This window comes from Eurosta solidaginis, chromosome 3 (assembly GCF_040869045.1).
Source record: "Eurosta solidaginis isolate ZX-2024a chromosome 3, ASM4086904v1, whole genome shotgun sequence".
NCBI classification, from domain to species: Eukaryota; Metazoa; Arthropoda; class Insecta; order Diptera; family Tephritidae; genus Eurosta; species Eurosta solidaginis.
The window spans coordinates 283,417,475-283,433,167 of record NC_090321.1 but is presented as its reverse complement, the minus strand read 5'-3'; the positions used below and the strand labels follow the sequence as shown (position 1 = coordinate 283,433,167).

The 15,693-nt window shown below is 36.9% G+C and overlaps 1 protein-coding gene across 2 annotated transcripts; it reads right to left on the bottom strand.

Moving 5' to 3' along the window:
* Positions 1-609: 609 nt before the first annotated feature.
* Positions 610-14,280, bottom strand: LOC137245700 (uncharacterized). 2 transcript variants are annotated; one of them, XM_067776781.1, is made up of 6 exons: positions 13,601-14,280; positions 13,138-13,530; positions 6,209-6,277; positions 5,123-5,470; positions 917-1,886; positions 610-862 (listed from the first exon to the last, which is right to left on the bottom strand). In XM_067776781.1, the coding sequence occupies exons 1-5, from the start codon at positions 14,117-14,119 to the stop codon at positions 930-932; spliced, it is 2,286 nt and encodes a 761-aa protein (XP_067632882.1). In that variant the 5' UTR covers positions 14,120-14,280; the 3' UTR covers positions 610-862; positions 917-929. The 2 variants fall into 2 exon arrangements, with proteins under 2 accessions (XP_067632882.1, XP_067632881.1); XM_067776780.1 differs by having other exon boundaries at positions 934-1,886.
* Between the last annotated feature and the right edge of the window lie 1,413 nt (positions 14,281-15,693).

The window sequence follows — 15,693 nt, the reverse complement described above, 5'->3', positions numbered from 1 at the left end:
GGTGAAGTGACGAAATATAAATCTATCGACACAGTTACAGATGAAAATCAAATTGTGAATTATCCAATTGAATTTCTAAACTTTTAAGAACCACCAATCATGCTTCTTCGAAATTTAGACGCACCAAAATTATGCAATGGAACCAGACTTTGCGCTAAGAAATTAATGCCGAATGTAATCGAAGCAACGAAGGACAATCGTTTACTGTTGCAGGATTACATTTACAGAGTCCGTGCTTTTCCCATGGCCACCAATCATGCTTAGGTTGCTTGCTCTAGAGTTGGAATGCCAAAAAATTTGTTTATCTTTGCACCGAACGAAAAAAGCAAAAATATTGTGTACCCACTTACATTACAATAAGATACAATAATAAAATGGTTTAAATGAAAATTTCACCAAATATGCGTACATAATTCGATTCAATTTACAGAACAATAAACTAAATTACCAACAAACAAAACAGAAAAAATTACACAACATTCATTCGATCTTAGGCGTTACAACGTACGCCGGATAAAGCTAGTAGATACTATAAAAAAATATTAGCTGTTTGACACTTAACCGATTTAGTGCTTCGATCATGCTCTCTACAGGAGTAATATATGTATGTCACGTTAAATACAAAATCGTAGCTTTATTTTGTGTAAATTTTAATTTGTATTAATAACAAAAAATGTTTTATGTCGACTATGAGCAGAATTCTGCTAAGCCACATCCACAGACCGAGGGCCTGTCAAAATACCGCTGTATAGAAAACTTGAAATCGTAAGATTGCAAGCATACTTATCTGATATTTGAATTTTTGTAAGTTTGCTTATTAATTCTTAGTGCTCGTCCTGTGCAACGCATTCAGTTAAATTTTCTAAAATAGAAGTAATTAAAATTAAATATGTATTATTTATGAACGCGCTTTTACCATTTTCTTCTGCTTACTCATCTATTGACGAATTCACAGTGTTATCAGATTGTTTGGTGATTATGTTATGCTTTAGCTTTTCATGTAAACGTAAACTGGAAAATCTATGAAAACCTTTACCGCATTTAATACACTCATAGCGCTTCTCAGAATGCAGTTGCTTATGTCGAAAGAGTCCATGGAAACTAGTAAATCCTTTATTACAAATATTACAAATTTTATCACGTATATTTAAATGGGCACGTATATGATCGTCAAGTGTTCGTTTACGCAAAAAATCCTTTGGGCACATACTACATTTGAATCGTCGTAAACGTTCATGAACAGTTTTCACATGCTCTGTCATTTGATTTTTCAATCTAAAACGTTTACCGCATTTTTCGCATATAATCTTGCGCTCTCCTGTATGTACCATTTGATGTTTTTCCATATCACGTCGATTAACAAATCCTTTCGAACAAAATGGGCACAACCATTCAAATTCTTTTGTATGAGCACGAACTTCATGCTCTTTTTTTAAATTTCTTTGCGCAAAACGTTGTTCACAATAATCACATTTATACGGTAATTCGCCAACATTATGCACTTTTAACAAATGTGTTTGCAATGTATTTTGACTACGTAGGACGCGGTCACAAATATTACATTTTAAATTGTTTTTACTTTTTGGCAAGAAATTACAACGATCTAAGAGATCTTGCTCTTCTTTAGTTAGCGTCTCGTGTTGGCTCTTCTTACGTTGCAAACTGTAATAATGATGCTTAAGCCTTGAAATGGCATAATATAGATCTTCATTACCGAATTCCACATTATAAAATTGTTGCAAATTTAAAGCGATTTCATCATAAGCCGCTTTTCGATAACTCAAGACGGAGTAATTTGGATGGTTTTTGTCCCATAGCACTGGGTGCATGGCGCAGTAGTCGATAAAGCTACGTGTTAGTTCATCAGTTGTGCAAAATGAAATTTTCTATAAGTAGTACACATAAACAAATTATTTGCTACATTCACTTAGGCCGGGTTTTTTCAGTGCGAGTTTAAACGCCAGTTAAAGTTGACTAGAGCTTAAGCTGAGATGAGCAGTAAAATTTTATGTTATCGAACAAAGTGGCAACTTTTAACGAGAGTTTAAACTGAAAAACCAGGGGCTGAATCGTAACATACGATCCGTGATCGAATGCGCTTTTTTTAATCACAATAGCTCCGAAATGTATGAACTAGAGACAACACATACTCACTAGATCCATAATATATTATTATTTTTTTAAATAGTTGGATAGCCTAATTTTTATCGCTTGAGTGAAAATAGTTTTCGAGCCGTGATCGTATGTTACGAGTCAATAGCAGGCATTAATATCTACATACATCGAAGTTTCCACAGTATCAGACAACTCTGAGCTAATAAATAAATTATTTTATCCCCGATTCTATAGCGTTTATTTACACACACATAACGTTACTCGAGTAGATCAATTACACTCAGGAACAATTTGAGAATAATCAATGAGGACGATAAAATTTTGACTGAGTTATTATCGAAAAATTGGAGCGACATACGTTGTTCGGATATATACGGAGCATTCGACGGTAGGTACGGAAATAATCGTACACATTTTTACAGCTTTCAACCTTAACTAAAGACAAACTATAACTTTTTCATACAAACTATTTGGCGCAATACGAGACAAAAATATAAACATGACTTTGAAATATGTGAAAAATCCAAAATAAGCATTCGTTTGTACGGGACAGCAAAATTTTACCTGTTCATTGGTTAGGGAGTCAGTGATATTTCAGCAAAAGCAACACTATTTTCAAAAAAAACTAAATTCATGTTTGGTAGAACTTGGATCAGGGCTCATTAAAAAGATATACGTTTATTGTGTGCGTTTAATACATTTTATCCAATAAATTTTAACTGCGCTTACAATAAAATACCTGGAAGTTTAAAACAGACATTTCAAATTTCTCGCTTTAACCAGTTAATTGAGGAAATTTATTTTCCAGCAATAAGCAAATCATCGGCATGCATAATATTTCTTCTTCTTTCCTTCCTTGACTCCTCCTATTGGAGCATAGGGCCTCGACAACCGATTTGAATCTTATTCTATATGGTGCTATCCTCGTGACATCATTCCACGTATAACCGGCATCTTCCAATTCTTTGTCGACAGTTCTACGCCACGTTTTCGCTGGCGCCCCGGATCTTTTGATTCCTTGCGGGTTCCACCGCAATGCTTGCCTTGCATAATAATTACTAGGCAACAATGACTAGACAATTTTGTGTATTACCAATAATCATAATTTGATCTTGTAAAGCCAAGCTGCAGCATATGTTTCTGAGTAGTCAATCCCTTCTTTTTGTAGACCAAGACGTGCTTTATAGCGCGTTGGTAAACCATTGCCATTCTCCTTTATCCTAAATGCCCATTTCGTCTTGAGTAGTTTTACACTTTTTGGTGGATATATTACGTCCCAAACTTCGTTTTTCTTCATAGACTTCAGCTCATTCGTAACGGCCTCCGTCCAGTTTGCAGGATCTCTCCTACTACTAGGGACTTCTGAACAAGCTTCGGGATGATATGTTGAAATAAAAGCAGCAGAAGTTGCCTATATCCAATAAAGGAATCAATAAACTTATGTCGTTTTCTTTTCTGAAAATAATGCCGCCCTCTTGTTTCTTCGCCTCTCTCCCGCGAGTTTGTGTATCTTACTTACTTACTTAATTGGCGCCTAACCGTCTAAACGGTTATGGCCGTCCAACAAGACGCGCCAGTCGCTCCTTCGCTCCGCCAACCGGCGCCAATTGGTCACACCAAGGGAGTTTAAATCGTTTTCCACCTGGTCCTTCCAACGGAGTGGGGGCCGCCCTCTACCTCTGCTTCCATAGGCGGGTTCCGATAGAAACACTTTCTTGGCTGGAGCATCATCTTTCATTCGCATAACATGGCCTAGCCAGCGCAGCCGCTGCGTTTTAATTCGCTGGACTATGTGGATGTCTGCGTATAGCTCGTACAGCTCATCATTAAATCTTCTTCGGTACTCGCCATCGCCAACGCTTAGAGGTCCATAAATCTTTCGAAGAACTTTTCTCTCGAATACTCCCAAACCGCTTCATCTGCTGTTGTCATGGTCCATGCGTCTGCCCCATATAGCAGGACGGGTACGATAAGTGACTTGTAGAGTATGATTTTCGTTCGCCGAGAGAGGACTTTACTATTGAATTGCCTACCTAGTCCAAAGTAGCATTTATTGGCAAGATTGATTCTTCGCTGGATTTCAGTGCTGATGTTGTTGCTAGTGTTGATGCTGGTTCCCAAGCATCAACCAGAGTTTGTGTATCCCTTTCACAAAAAATGTTCCATTGAATATGAAAAGGGGTCTTATTATTTACAACTATAGCCATTTTGCATAGCACTAGGTGACCTAGTTCAAAATTTAGAATCTAAGAGTGCAACTACGTCTTACAGAAGTTTCAGATAGCGACTCGCTGTTATGTGAAGGGCGCGTATCTTCGATATTATCCTAATTTTTTGCATTATCAATGACTCATTTGCTTCTGCTTTTTGTTTGCACAGAAAATTCGAACTAAGGAAAGCATAAGCAAATTTTGCAGATTTAAGGAGTCGCATTTCCTTTTTTTTCTATCTAATTGGTCAAATAAATTTTACCAAACAGCGTTGATATTATTGGGTCCCCAAAAGTTTTGTAACACAATATTATTTAACAAAGCCTTTGGATATTGTGGAAAAAGCAAACATTTAAAGGATTACAACGTTACCGTGTCGAACCGCCGAAAGCTTACCACCGTTCCTAGTAGTAGGGAAAATAACAACACGAAATCAGTAAATGGCGGCCCAGAGCGAGTTATAAATACACCATAAGTTAGATTTTTTTTTTTAAACACATAGTTCATTCCCCTGTCACCTTTCCGGAAATTTGACGCAAATCGCTTAATAAAACAGAATTTTTGGAATGGGTCAGCGAATTTTCCATTTCATATGAATTAAAAAAATCTTAAATTAATTCAGCCAAAGGGCTACTCAACAAATACGATTTTCTAGCTTGGGTCGGTCCCTAGTCCAAAACCCGGTATTGTCCTATTGATAAAAAAATATGCCTATAACCTTCGCCGAAAAATATGCTATATATTAGCTCAAAGGGGTCTAACTTTGCAGAAATACCTAAAAGAATACGTATACGTACACGAAGAATGTCCTCACGATGTGTAAAATAGCTATTCAATTCTGCATTCGCCATAAATCCACACAACTCATAATAATACTTGCGCGTTATGCTCAACGTTCTATGAGAACTAAGGCATCTTCTATAGAAAGTATATAAACGTTTAATATCACCCTTGATTTTTCCTTCCGTAAGTTGTAAACTGTGATTATCTAAAAAGAATTTCTGTATTGCACCGTAAGCAAGCATACTTTCTTTGGCATCATTATAGGCATTTTCTGTTGGATCCCATAAACAAGTGTGACCGCGGAGGCATTGTATGAAATCACATGTAACTTTGTTGCGAGTAGTAAATTTTAAAATTGTTTGCTACAAAAAATGTAATAAAATACTTACGTAAATAAGACTTATTTTTTTGTTGATTAGTAGCAATAATAATCCTTGTGATCAGTTTCCTGTTTTCGAGACTGCCAACTTTGCTGTCTTTGAATATTTTCTAAAGTGGTGACTGGGAGCTAAGGGGTGTGGAAACTTAATTAGTCAAAAAAAATTGCTAAAAGTCACCACTTTCGAAAATTTTGGAATATAGAAACTTTTGGCGCCTCGGTGAAATGAAACTAACACCCATATGGCCCGCAATGACTGACAATTGTTATAGGCAATCTTCAAGTGTTCCTATAATTTTTAGTATTTTCATGAAAAAACTGCCCTATGATAATTGTCGGTATTTGGCTGCCAATGGCGATGACGTATTATTATGTGATTTAATAAGTAAATTTGCATAAGAGTATTTCCGACGAAATTTTTTCAAAACCATCTAACACCTCAGCAAAGCATAGGATATCTAAGGGGGATGTATTGATATTTTGTGTTTGCCTAATCGCCCTTTATAGAAAATGACTTGTTTTGAGGGCAAAGAAGAAATTATTTTTATAAAAATAGATTTTGATGCAGTTATTATCTTGTGTTTCAGGAAGCCAATTGGGTTAATATTTTGGATCATGGAAAATGATATTCGTGCCATCAATGTATCTTTTGCTCTTCGCTGACGTTTTTTCGGAAATACTTATATGCTTATAGTATGGAATCGATTTTTATTTTACTAACTTTTTTCTGCAAACTATTTTGTAGAATTTCTATTTCGTCATCCGTCAAGTCAAATCCACTTCTTGAGTCCTAAATATAAAAATTAAAACAAAACAAAAATTAACAAATATATATTATGTTATAAAACAGAAGTAAGGTTTAGAATACATATTTAAGTATGGAGTTTATAATTCATAATGTACAGTATCAGTCCATGTCTTTTTTATACCCACCTGTACTTGTACACAGGGTATTATAACTTTGATTGGACACCGGAATCGGGATAGATATAGACTTCCATATATCAAAATCATCAGTATCGAAAAAAAATTTGATGGAGCCATGTCCGTCCGTATGTCCGTTAACACGATAACTTGAGTAAATATTGCGATATCTTCACCAAATTTGGTACACGAGCTTATCTGAACCCAGAATAGATTGGTATTGAAAATCAGCGAAATCGGATGATAACCACGCCCACTTTTGATATATATAACATTTTGGAAAACAAAAAACCCGATTATTTAATAAATAATACACCTAGAATGTTGAAATTGGACGTGTGGACTAATACTGAGACTGACTTATATTCCTTTGTTGATTTTCCGACGGGGTGGATAAATGATGTATATTGGAACGATTTCCCGTCACCCCTTGTCAAATTTGCTTTTGAGACAAACCGGTTTCGGCGTTGTGCCATCATCAGTGCCGATTTTTGTTCCGATCTGTTGCTGTCGTTTGTCCTGTATTTATAGTTCGTAGGTACATCAGCAGGTGTTTTCATTCAGGACCGAGGGTGGTTTACTAATCTATTTGTGTGGCTGACTGGGGTAGGTAAAAATCCGTAATTTTAGTCGTTTGACCTTCTTTGTAGGTTTGTTGTTTTGGTGTGTTGTTTTGTGTTTATTTGTTGTTGTGTGTTTATTTGTTGTTGTGTGTTTATTTGTTGTTGTGTGTTTATTTGTTGTTGTGTGTTTGTCTGTTGTACCTGTGTGATTACTTTGTTTCTTGTAAACAAGTTTTAAAGGCTCGAATATTGTGTCAGAAATTGTGTTTATCTGTTCGTTTATTATTCTACCGTCGAATGTTTTCTGTTTGTAGATTTCCATGTTTTCGAGTACGTTGAGACGTCGGCCTTTTGATTGTATGTGAAGAACCCTAACTGTTTTATTGATGTTTGCTGGGGAACATTCATTCTCGACCATGTGATTCGCGAAGTTAGACTCTGGTTTGTCTAGATTCCGTATTTTTTTGTTGTCATCTCTAATATGTTCTCTGAACCTCGTTCCTATTTTCCGTCCTGTTTGTCCTATGTAACTATGCTGGAAACCGCAGGTAATCTTGTATACGCCGTGGCTGCTAAACGGATCCTCTGAGCTAGTGTTAGTTCTTAGTTTTCGCCATAGATTGTTCGATGTTTTGAATGCTGTGTTAATATTGTATTTTTAAAGAAGTTTGCCAATTTATATGTTGCTTTTCCAGTATATGTCATAGTCGTCCATCTATTATTTTCCTTTTCATTATTTCTTTTTGGTTCTCCATTTGTCCTTCTGAGCTTATCTACTAGTGCTTTTTTATATCCGATTTTTGCAGCGATGTTATATATGACCTCAAGTTCTCTCTTATATGCCTCTTGCGTAAGAGGTGTTCTTTCAAGTCTATGTACCAAGTGCCTTAATGCAGCATTTTTATGCTGTTGGGGGTGTTTTGAGGTATTATGTATTATTGTGTCGATGGCCGTTGGCTTTCTATATAGTATGTCATAATTAAATCTTTTTTTTTAGTATTAGTATATTATTAGATTAGTAAACCACCCTCGGTTCTGAATGAACACACAGCACATACACATATCTAAATATACACAAGCATCAATTTTGACAATACCTGCTCATGTACCTACGAACTATAAATACAGGACAAACGACAGGAACACATCAGATCGAAAATTGACACTGATGATGGCACAACGCCGAAACCGGTTTGTCTCAAAACCAAATTTGACGAGGGATGACGGAAAATTGTTTCAATATACATCAATCCTGAGACTCTTGATAAAAATTTGAAAAAAAAAATTTTTTAATGGGCGTGGCTCCGTCCACTTGTGATAAAATCAATTTTACAAATATTATTAATCATAAATCAAAAATTGTTAAACCTATCGTAACAAAATTCGGCAGAGGTTGCCTTTACTATAAGGAATGCTTTGAAGGAAAATTAACGAAATCGGTTAAGGACCATGCCCACTTTTATATAAAAGATTTTTAAAAAGGTCGTGGACGAATAAAATAAGCTATATCTTTGCAAAAAAGAGCTTTATATCAATGGTATTTCATTTCCCAAGTGGATTTATAACAATAAATAGAAAAAACTTCAAATTTAAAAAAATAGGCGTGGCACCTCCCCTTTAATGACTAAGCAATTTTCTATGTTTCGGGAGACATAACTGGAAAAAAAATTCGTTCAGAATAGAACCATATGTATATGTATTATTGTGCAGCCTTGTAACACTATAAAGCACACAAAACAAACAATAACAGCATTTCAAGTGTACAGCTGGGTATGTAATGTTCAGTTTCACCCGAACTTTGACTTCCTTACTTGTTTTAACTAACTTCTGACGTGGGTTATGCTTTAATATAATGATAATCAAATTAATAACTTGTTTAATATTCGTTTTAATCAGCGTTGATATTTTTTCGACAGAGTTGGATTAGGTTAGGTTGATGATGGATGACCGGTCAATAAAGGCCTCACCTAGGCTGAATGTGTACATAGTGTTACCGGAATTTGTTTGACGACCAAACATTAAAAACTCTAAAATAAAATAGATCCGTCCTCTTGGCGAATGATAAAAGTTTGTTAAGACATAGCTTTATAGCTAATGAGCTGAGTATTCTAAGAAGACAGGTAAAGGAAATGTTTAAGCTCGCAAAGACCGCGGAAAGCGAAGCGTGTCGGGACGCGTACAGGGATCTACAAGCGTGAAATTACCAGGGCGAAAAGAAACTCATGGGAAAGTTTCTGTACGTACATAGAGTGCTCCAGCGAAACAGCACGGTTGAAAAAAGTCCTAGCAAGGGGAAACATAGTCCAGGGACTAATAAAGAAAGAGAACGGGGAATGATCACGTAATAGTGAGGAATCCCTTGAGGTGCTTCTCGGCACACATTTCCCATCTGGAGACGGTTTAGAAGAGCCAGCAGACATCACTCACACTTCGATCACGGCGCTAGTAGTGCCGGGCTTGGTGACCGATACCAAGATAGAATGGGCAGTGAAAACGTTTTCTAAGTTTAAATCGCCGAGCCCAAACGGTATATTCCCGGCCATGCTACAAGTCTCAAGTAGGGCGGTCGTGGAATGGCTTAAAATAATATTCGATGGGTGCATAAGGCTGAATCATGCACCGCACTCTTTGAGAACTGCTCGTGCAGCTTTCCTACCAAAGGCGGGGAAGATCGGTCACGTGTATTCCAAAGACTATAGACCCATTAGCTTAACATCATTTCTGCTCAAAACCTTTGAGAGGCTGATAGATGTGTACAAAAAGTCCAACGTAGATGAAAAGCTGCTCTCCACAACATAGCATGCGTACACCAAAAGCAAGTCGGTAGACACGGCATTGCATAGGGTGGTAATAAGCATAGAGAAATCCCTGGAATATAAGGAGTATGCTCTAGGAGTCTTCTTGGACATTGCCGGGGCTTTCAATAATGTTTCAAAATGGGCGATTATGGATGGGCTTAATTACATTAAAGTACATCCTGCCTTAATCAGATGGATCGGCTGCATGTTAAATTGCAGAAAGATTACATCACAATGGGGATTGTACGAGGCCACGAAATCAGTGGACAGGGGCACGCCACAGGGAGGGGTGCTATCACCTCTGCTGTGGACGCTGGTCATCAACCAACTGCTCAGGCGATGAGAGACCCGTAAAACTTACGGCTTACGCAGATGACGTTGCAATTGTCATAAGTGGAAAATGCCTTCCAACGATTAGTTCTTTGATGGATCGGGCGCTTCGGGATATTCATACCTGGACATCTAATGTCGGGTTGAAAGTCAATGCGGAGAAGACGGATATGGTCTTGTTTACAAAGAGGTACAAGGTCCCAAATTGGACCAGGCCTAAGTTTGGAGGAGTGACCTTACAGGAGAAACCTTGCACAAAATATCTAGGAATCATCCTAGACACTAAGCTGCCATGGAAGCTCAACGTGGAGGAGAGGGTCAAGAAGGCCTCAACGGCACTCTATGCATGTAAAAGAATGCTGGGGTGTACGTGGGGCTTATCGCCCTCTCTTTCTCATTGGGTTTTACAGCTATTTTAAGCCCTATTCTATACTATGGAGTTTTTGTTTGGTGGAAAGCCACACAAAAAACAACATACCTCAAAAAATTAGAGCGGGTATGCAGACTATCGATGCTTAGTATTACGGGAGCCCTGAAAACAACCCCGAGGGCTGCACTGTATGCCATTCTGCACATTTCACCTGTAAACCTGGTAGCAAAGAACATAGCATTAACAACCGCAACCAGGCTCGGAGCTTGAGCACCGACCATATGGCCATAGTAGTATAGAGTCATCAATCACAAGACGAACAGACTACCTGATTCCCTATCTGCGCTTCGAGGGAGATCTTAAGGCCACAATAGAGGTGGACGGTTGGCGCAAGGGTGCGCAAATGGCGGACGAGGCGATACATGTGTACACAGATGGTTCCAAAGTAGTGGAAGGAGTAGGGTCTGCGGTATACTGTGCTGATCCGGAAATAAGCAGATCCTACAGGTTGCGGATTACTGTAGCGTTTTCCAAGCGGAAATATTAGCCGTAACCAAAGCAGTAGAAACCCTGTAAGAGAATAGCTTAAGCTGCAACCGTGTTAATTTTTATATTGACAGTCAAGCAGCAATTAAGGCAATAATCTCGCATAGCACAGCATCTAAATGCGTGTTAGAGTGTAAGCAGTCTCTGGAGAGAATCGGGACAGGGAGAAGCATACATCTATATTGGGTCCCAGGGCATATTGGAATAGATGGGAATGAAAAAGCGGACGAACTAGCTAAACGGGCTTGCTCCGTCCCAATTAGACTGGCAAGATTAAGCGAAGGCTTAAGCTTAAAAACCGTTGATTTGTTGTTTGCAAGTTGTTTAGAAATAAGCGTGAAATAAGCGTGAAATAAGCGTGAAATAATCGAAACGGCTCGTTTCTGAAAAGCTTATAAATGTAAACTTATAAAACATTTTAAGAAAAAACTTTTTATAAATAGTTTTCTTAGGCTTTTTTTTAAAAATAGATTTCATTTCAATTAATAATTTCAATATTATACATACATATATGTACACACAATAATATATGTATTTATATACAAACATAAATGCCTAATTTTAAACATTCATGTAAGGAAGTATAGCTGCAATTCTAACGAGTTCTTGGACAATGCAAGGAGATATTTAATGCAGCTATTCTCTTCCATGTACAAACGTTTTCGAGAATAATTTGAAAATTTCCAAGTTAAAACAAGCTGAGAAATAGTTTTTTAGTGTTTTTTGCAAACATTTCCAATTTGCTTCCAGAATTCAAATATTTATAAACTTTTGCCTCCAACGCTTATAAAAAGTTTTCTGAAAGAAGTTAAATAATATTTAATACTGAAAACGCATATATATCGTTTTACAAAGCAAGTTTACTTTAAGCTACTTTTAAAAACATTTACAGAATTGCCTGCTGGGAATTTAAAAATAATTGATTATGAAATACTTATAGCTTTAAAGCACAACAAAATACTCAAATTTTTTTCTGCTGACGACGCACGGTGGGGTATTTTATCAATCTAGCTGGCCAGAACGAAAACAGCAGTTATTTCTGTTAAAAAAAGTAGTTATCCCACTTCATTGTTATGAAAGAAAATATTTGACAGTAAATTCACGGTGTTCCGCGCAGAATTACTATGGGTCGAGCCCCCGGTTTCGGAGGGACCCGGGCCATTTTTTGGCATTACATGAGATATGTCAATATGGGTATCAAAAGAAAGGTATTTTATTCCACATTTCTACTGATACTTTTAAGTAGGGTTGCCACTTAGGGTTGCCACTTCACTGTCTTTTTTATATTTCTTTGTATATCCACTACTATCTCGGAAACGGCTTAACCGATTTGAGTCAAATTTGGTACATCAATATAGTATTACATTCTAAAACTTTTCACCTAGGTGTTGCCACTGAGAATGTTTTCACAAGGTTGCCACCTTTTGCCAATAGGGGTATCAGTCTCTTACAAAATTTATCACCACTCAAAAAATCGCGGGTATGCGCAGCCGTTTTTGCTATTAAACTTTGAAACCAACAAAACAAACACAAGCCTATGTATTGACAAAAAATTACTGACATGATATGCCATGAAAAAGAGATATATCTTTTTGTTTGCAAGGTTTTTAAAAAATTTAATATTGAAAATTAGTAGTATTACAATTAGAATAACTCAATTAAAACAGCGGTATACTAAATCTAACATATGAATTAAAAACACATTTACCTGTCCCAAAAGAAAATGTAACTAGATTTGATTAAGGCTAAACAAGTGAATAAGTATTTAGGTTAGAAGGGTATATTGCTTTTTAATCCAAAAATACATCGAACTGCACACAATTTTTATACAAATTTAGATGTGCGCGGTAAGCTCCGTTGACGTTGAAGATGGGTTTTGGGGTATGTATACTATTCAGTGGACATCTAGGAAGGCCAGGGAGTATATTTAAAAAAAATTGGAATATTTTGAAAAATCGACTTTTGGCCAGCTAGATTGATCAAATACCCCACCGTGCGACACCAGCTTGTATAAATGCAAATTAGATCTGAAGTAAAATAAAAAATTTGTTTTCTTTCATCTTGCTTATAAGTTACGACTTTTCTATAAGAATAGGTCGAAATTGAATACTAACTTTACCTTATCATTACAGTTAACTTCTGTTAAAGATGATTTATTTTCCGCTTCTTCCAAAATTGTATTTTTATCAAGTTTTACTTTTTTATAGGGCTGCAGAAAGGAACATAAGAGAAAATATTTTTCTTCAATATCAGATATTTCTATTCCTTTTTCCTTTATCTTAGCTAGGTCTAAATATTGTTCCTGGATTTGAAAAATTGCATTTTCCAGGGTATCTAACGTTATGAAAAGGTTTTTTTCCTTAAGTGAATCCAGCATTTGTGTTTTAGCAATACAAACTTGATCTATAATACCAGACGATATGTCTTCAATTGACCAGAGTAATGGGAAACTTTTATAAACTTCTATGAATAGTTTAGTCCGCATATCTTCTTTGGTTAAATCAATTTGTAGCTATAAATAGAAAAGGAATGAAAAATTTGTGTATACACTTGGCTATTTACTTATAAGTGTATTTGCTTACATCATATAACTCGTGCATACTGGATACGATTTCAACACATATGGGATTTAATTCTTCAAACGTATTCGCAATATATTCCTCATAACTGTCTACTGGCGTAGGATTTATATAGTTCGTATGTGTCTCAATAGCATATTCAATGTTTTCTGAAATACATTCCTCTTCTTGATGCACATATACCATTTCTTCATTTGGGTAAACTACATCATTTAATAGCCCATTGTCAGTCTTATCTATATCAGTTGCAGCTACACTTTTTTCGTAGACACTTTCGCCTTCTGTTATGGTCTCTTTATTACCTACTTCTGGATTCCAAACTACTTCTTTACTGGATTCAGGAAGCCACTGAGATTCTGTTGAATTTTTATAATGAAGTCGTTTCAAATGTTGTAAGAATGTAGCCCAATCGGCGTATTTGTTATTACAATAAATGCAATTTAGTGCGAAGAACTTGTATTGACTAGTGGCCAGAATGTAGCCACATGGCTTAAGTTCAGCCAAAATAGGGTCGCTGCTCATTTTTATGTAAATTTAAAAATATATTACAAAAAAAAATGATTACTCCCAAAAGCTATCTCCGGCATTCAGACCAAAAATGTTATCTTTGCCAAAAATTACATCGAGACTGTTTACTTCGGGTCCACCCCCATGTCGGAACGATACATTATCGTTCCGCCTTGGGCGCCTCCTAAGCCTAGGGATGGGGAATTCTATGACTTAAGACACTACCTCATCAAAAAAAATTTATCGAATCATATTAAAGGTAAGGCCACATTAGGCTGTACTACGCAGCACTGCACTTCACTGAAAGTGAACACAAAAGTTTGCCGCAACGTTTCGCTCTATTGCCGCTTAAGCTAAGGCCACACCGAGCTGCACTACACCGCGCTGAAAAGTATTCTTGGCATGTATTCTTATGAAGCAATTCACACCTAGCGGCAGCAGTACTGCGCGACGCGCCCATGTTGAGCAAATAGGGATTTGGGAAAAATGAAGCGCAGTGTAGTGCAGCCCAGTGTAACCTTAGCTTTAATGTAAATTACCAAAATATGTCGTACAGTGAAGCGCCGCTGCCGCTACATATCGCACAGCGTAATGTACGCGAACCTTCAACTTTCACCTCAGAATGCACTAATAGTTCCGTTCCAATTAAGCGCGATCCGTAAACCGATTGAAATTTAATATGCAAATGCAACAACAATGCTGTGATCCTGATACCTATGTGGATCAACAGGGTGGCTCTTTTGATTTGGTTTTTTTGTGGAAAATTTGTGACAGCATACCCTCTGTCTTTGGTAGTACCATGGTTCAACTATATACAGGTTGGCTCATCTGTAAAGCAACAAAATATGTCTGTTCAAATTGTCAAAATCTGTGTATTGGTGTTGGTGCGAATGGTATGGAATGGAAACATAAAACTTAGCAGTTTTTGTATGTGTAAGTAAAATGTTGCCAATGTGTTGGTTTCAGTTTGAGTTTGCCATCTCCTTTTAACAATCCCTTCGACCATGTAATGACATAAATAAAATCAGTTGATGAGATGAGCCAACCTGTTACGGTCTGCTGTTATTGTCTACGGTTACGGTTGACTTGGGAGCGTGTTCGTGCCAACACACCTAATGACTGGTGATGGGGCGAAAGTTGCGATACAAAATAAATAAAATAATAAAAATAAAAATTCAGCGATCACTAGCGAAAAAATTTGCCACGAGTTTCCGGCCGTAGAAACGCCAAAAAGAGTAAGAAAAATTTTTAAAAAGGAAAGAAAAGATAGCCACGAGTTTTCCGGCCGGGAAAAAACGCAAGAAATAGCGTTTTACTTGCGCAGTTAATCGGAAATTTTTATAAAACCAAAAAGGTTTATCGTAAGACAAGTCCTATAAGGCGTTATACCAAAGAGAAGATTTGTGATTTGCTTCAGCCTAAATTTTGGCGACCCTGCGACCATACCAAAAGGATCGTATAACATCTAGGACACAACTTCAACACCAAAGGCGTCAAGCTCAGAGACTGCTTCATTAGCATTATTGCTTACCTCAACTGCACGCCCCCAACTATATTCAACTCATCGCAAAACACCCTCGCGTGCTGTG